Below are 5,272 nucleotides of genomic sequence, written 5' to 3' on the forward strand. Positions count from 1 at the left end.
CATCCCACTGTGGGGGGAGTGAGTGAGCAGCTGCCTGGTGTTCAGTGGCTGCCTGGGGTTAAACCACGACAGGTACAGTACATCAAGTGAACCATTATGTCTATATTAAAGAAGTGAAACTGCACAATAATTTGCTGGATTAGCACATACTAATGTGCAATAAATCCTGCATGACTGTCTTGTGACAACACACCTTCTTACATAGGCTAAACTAGTCATTCACCAAGGTCCTAAACTGGTGAAACATACCCACACTTGTTTAAACTCGAGGCATATAAGTAACCCCATTGCTGGGGACTGAGGATATGATAAAGTTTGCTAAATAAAATCTCTAATGTTTAGATTTACACAATGCATTTTACATTTAGAATTAGTGGCCTAGTTTGAAACTCACTGACATCAACAGCCCTAGAACAGTGTAGTAAAAGAGATTCCATGATAATGCTACTTTACAGCTCAAGTTTTAGAATCAGCTAACATTATTAGCATTTTTCTTCCTTTTTTTACATTTAAGTACGTGAGTAACCCCTTGATAATTCTGAGACACACACATGAAAACTGCTGCGATCTGCAGTGTGGGTACCTGTCATGCCGTACGATGGGTGTGGGCAGGACACTGGTCAGGAGCCATCCAAACTCAGCCAGAGTGTGCAACAGAGGTCCATAATCTGTTTTAATTTCACACCCCTACATTAATAATCATAAAAAGTAGTGAAGAGACTCTGCACAGGTTTTATTTGCATTTCTACACAGTTACAATGACTCCCCTCTCACTTGTAATGAGATAATCCTTCAAGATGACAAACTGCTCTTTGGTGGAGATTCACTATTGCAAAACTGAAAACTACCCGAAAAGTTCAAGACTACAGAAAACTAGGAAACGGGGATTTATTAACATTAGGCTTGAGCCTGATTGTGCAAGACATTCAATGCAAAGCACATCTCACTTGTTAAACGTGTCACTTTGCTAAATTAATGTCTAAAACTTTTTAAACACCATAATAGGTGTCCCAGTTCATGTATTCAGGTTTTCATTTCACATGTGAAGAATAAGCATCTCACCTAGGTATATAGTTATGATTTTGATGGTTTTTATTAAAGATACAAATTGATAGATTTATGTTGATTCTTTGCACATTGGTAAATGTCACTGGATATTTCAAAAGTAAACCCTTAATATCCTCTAACAACAACTACTTTCAGATGTCATTAATTAACATCAATAATCCTATAACATTAAAATATTTTTAACAGTAAATAATTTTATTGCTGCAACCTACTACAGCAATACATGCAAACTTATGAGGAAAAATAAAGTCTTTCATAATCAGCAGTAAAATTTTACAAAGAATATACATCTGAAACCCACACTCAATTAATTAATTATCAATTTTCTCTTGTTCTGTTTCTAGTTCTGCTCTTTTATTCCCCTTCTTACTTAAAAACACTGTCAGTGGTGCTGCACTTGCTGAAATTAAATCTAAATTGGTCTGAAACACATACATAAAAAACTCCAAAAACATTCCCTTTGGTGGCTGTATTTGTTGGTATGAACATCGGTAAATGCCAGGCCAGAATCCTTCTGGCACATTTCTTTTATGCACATTTACCAATGGCCACAGATCTCACTTAATTTTTATGATTCAAGGCTTTAGTTCATGCAGGTAGCTTCAGGAAGCCATCCTGAATGTCTATCAAACACTGCTACAAGCATTCTAAGGAATAAAAAAAAGAAGGAAAAATACAAGTAGGAAATAGCATTGCTAAATAATTACCAATTTACCTCAATGACTGTCCATTGTTCAACAACTATTGCATCATTTCCTTTCCTGTTAGAACCTGGAACCCCAGCACCTTCTTCTTCATAGATAAATAATCCTTCTAAAGATTTGGGCAAATAGCCTCCTGTGAACACAGAGAAAACATAAACTGAAACAAAGCTTTAGATTGATAAGTTACCAAGATGTACACATGGGATATTTTTCTCTCCATGAACAGTCCACTAAAATACAACTGAGTCAGCAAGCTCAAATTTGTGGTTATTTCTGCATCCAGTTACAAACTGAAGTATGTGAGTCAACTCATTGTTTGCCTGAGTGTTAAGTGTGGCTTTTGGTGTGGTGGGACAGAGCACACAGAAATGACCCACACAGTGCAAAGCCTAACTCCTGCTCCTTAAACAAAGAGCAAATGGCCACAGGAAGAGCCTGAAACACCAGCAATTGTAGGAGGATTCCTGATGGGAAGGAAGTTTCGGAGCACAACTCCCTGACTCACACGTCGAAGCCTGAAAGCATCCGGTTGGCCCAAACCAAATCTCTGCACCAAATATTAGTTCATTTTCTGGTTTTGCTTCTCCTAAAAGCCTTCAGGAAGCCTTTGTGGAGCTGCACCTTGACAGCTGACTATCTTAAACTAAATTTGTACAGTAAAATGATGTAATCCTCAGAATATCAGATTTAAATCCCCCCCAGTACTGGATGAAGTATGTTATTGCCTGGGTATTAAAGATGGGGCAGTTATTCATGCGGAGAAGAGCAGACACATCTTCTCTATGTGGGGAATGCAAAGACTGCAAAACTGTTCTTGGACAACAGCTGCAAAGATTAATTTCAACAGCTGCCAAAACCACCCTTCAGTGAACTGTCACAGATCCCCACAGAGTTATTTTCCAACTCTAAAAAGACTCTGTATTGAAAGCTGGGAGTGTGAATTCTCACCTTTCCTCCCACAAGGGAAATGTTGTTCTTCCACCGACTTCAATAAATAGGAATAATTCTAGAGCAAAACAAGATGACTACTACAAACTGTGCTGTTAGAACTGTTTATGTGCACAAAATATGCAGTCTGAAAGGGACTAGCTGCCAAATTCCATCTGAGGTCAATCTGTGTTGATGAGCTTATATCCCTCTGAGAGTCACTAAATGGACTCTACGGCAGAGCTACAGAAATGCAGTGCTGCACACTCCAAACTACAGAGAGCAATGAAAACTGAAGTTCTCATTACTGTCGGGTTTGGTTGTGAGGAACCCACATCATTTAACTTTCACAGATTTTAAGTATCTTTTTGATTTAATTTAAGCCCTTCAATAGTCCAAGCCTTGCAAAGAGGTTAATGAGTGCTGATTATTTTAAACCAGAGTTATCAGAAAAAAAGCAAAAGACAATAAACATAACTACTCAAACTCCCAGTAATTTTACCCTCCTTGTGTGATTCATGTAAGAATCAGACATAAAATGACTTATGAAGGCCACTTCAGTACGTTATTAATTATCTACTGCTCTTGATAATCAGCCTGAGCATTGCAAAAATTGCTTAAGGTCCCTGAAGCTTTTTCAACAAACATTTTACAGCCGTTTTCTCCACTACAGCCCTGTATTTTCTTGCTTACACTGAACTGCCCTAATTAATTCTAAAGGAAAACCAACAACTTAGTACAAGCAAGACATGTACAAACTCAACCAAAGTATCACCTTAGTATAAATTAGAAGTTTGCTATCAAAACATTCATTAAAATAATAATTTCAGAATTTATTAATTGCATCAGTTTGTCTTGGTCTGGTTCCCCTAACACTAAGGTACTACCATTTTCTTCACATTATTTTCAAGTAACAGCATAACAGTAGCTACCCACTGGTTTTTTGCAACACTTCTCATTTCTGGCTACCAGACAAATTCAGTTCAAATGGAAATGAATCTCTTAATTACGTATTTTACCAGAAACAGTTTTAGAGTTCTAAATCCTTAGGCCAATAAAGATCTCCTGCTGCCAGCAGTGGTACAGCACTGCCCCACAGCCCTGCCAAAGGGCAGGATTTGGGGCTCAGCAGGGTGTGCAGCGATGAGCCTGGGCCAGCACACCACAGCACACATCAGGCTCGTGTCTCTCCAGAATTAAAAAGGGTATCAAACTGAAACTGACAGAATGAAGAAGTAAATCTGAAAATGCTGTGGCCTGAAGCTCTATCACTTTAACAATCTGTGTCATCTGAGCTGGGAGATTCCTGCAGAAGAACACGGGAAGCACAGGGCCAGGGAAGACCTCTCTCCCAGCTGTGTGAATAGGTGCTGGAGGATCTGCCTACAGTTGAGTGCAAGGACAAACACAGGTTTCTCTGCTCCCTACACACATCCACATCTGACCAGAACAGCAAATTTTAATACAGTTTGGTGTTTTGGAAAAAGCATCAAAAAGCTGAAGAAAGCAGGAAGCAGGGAAAGGCTGACTTAGGTTTACAATGAGCTCAATGAGAACTCAAGGTGCTCTTTTGTCTCATTAGAAATACCCAAGAGTGCAGCACAGGATCTCCAGTGAGCAACAGAATATGAACATCAGGTGAACATCTATCTAACAGTCCGTACCTCCCCTCGTCACATTTGTCTTGAAAACAAGGTAATTAATGCAAAAGGTTTATTTTGTTATAATGCTGCACTGGTTTCCTGCCTTGGAAATCCTCAATTTGGTGAAACAAAGTAGCAATTTCAATTGCTTAGGGTTATAACTGCCCAGAAAACAAATTACTCCCTTTTTAGGTATCAGATTGTATAAATTTATAATAGACTACCTGGACATGTTTACATATTGTCCTTCACACCAAGAAGCAAAACATGATAATTTTTTTCAAGTTAGGCAGTTCTACATAAATGAGTAAAAGCTTCCTGATATTCTAGGCCAGTACTCACCTTTAGAAGTTTCCCACTGCACAAAAGAATCAACTAGGGACAATCCTTGTTTGTAATAAAATGTAGTTAATTCTAGCCAGTCTGCTTCCAGTGTGCTAACAACTGGGCCCTTTCTTATTACTTTCATAGACAAAACACCTTCATGATAGGTCCAGCAGGTAGAATCATCGTCAAAAACATTGAAGACTGTGTATAGTTTGTCTGAGAAAAGAGAAAGGAAGAAGAATGAACCTCTGAAAGATGGTGCTCCAAAATTAATATTATTTGTCTCTTATTTCAGCATCATTTTATAATTCTAAGCAGCAGTTCTAATAACTGTTTCCTGATGGGACTGTACTCAGCTTGAGACCTACACACATTCAGGACAAGGTGTGAGGGGGATGCACCTTGGGATATGAGGAAAATGTGAACATATTACAGCTGGGCTGGCACTGGGCCCTGTAGGTCGGTGAGTTTTGCATAAAGAAAATATACAAGAGCTAAGAAAACCCCAGTGAAAACAGGCTTCATTCTGCCACTCACAGACCTTCTGGCTACAAATACTCAGATTATTATAACTGAAGACAATTGAGGTTCATAGGCATCAGG

The 5,272-nt window shown here is 38.7% G+C and overlaps 1 protein-coding gene across 1 annotated transcript in view; it reads right to left on the reverse strand.

Moving 5' to 3' along the window:
- Positions 1–583: 583 nt before the first annotated feature.
- The window catches only part of RFTN2 (raftlin family member 2), a gene marked incomplete at its 3' end in the record, with an annotated part of 16,539 nt that continues 11,850 nt past the window's right edge, over positions 584–5,272 (reverse strand). Inside the window, exons 6-8 of the mRNA XM_009079330.1 lie at positions 4,685–4,885; positions 1,784–1,905; positions 584–687 (exon numbers count right to left, since the gene is read on the reverse strand). Of these exons, the coding sequence (XP_009077578.1) occupies positions 584–687; positions 1,784–1,905; positions 4,685–4,885 (427 nt within the window). The remainder of the gene's footprint in view (positions 688–1,783; positions 1,906–4,684; positions 4,886–5,272) is intronic.

This window comes from Acanthisitta chloris, unplaced genomic scaffold (genome assembly GCF_000695815.1).
Source record: "Acanthisitta chloris isolate BGI_N310 unplaced genomic scaffold, ASM69581v1 scaffold14177, whole genome shotgun sequence".
Taxonomy (NCBI): domain Eukaryota; kingdom Metazoa; phylum Chordata; class Aves; order Passeriformes; family Acanthisittidae; genus Acanthisitta; species Acanthisitta chloris.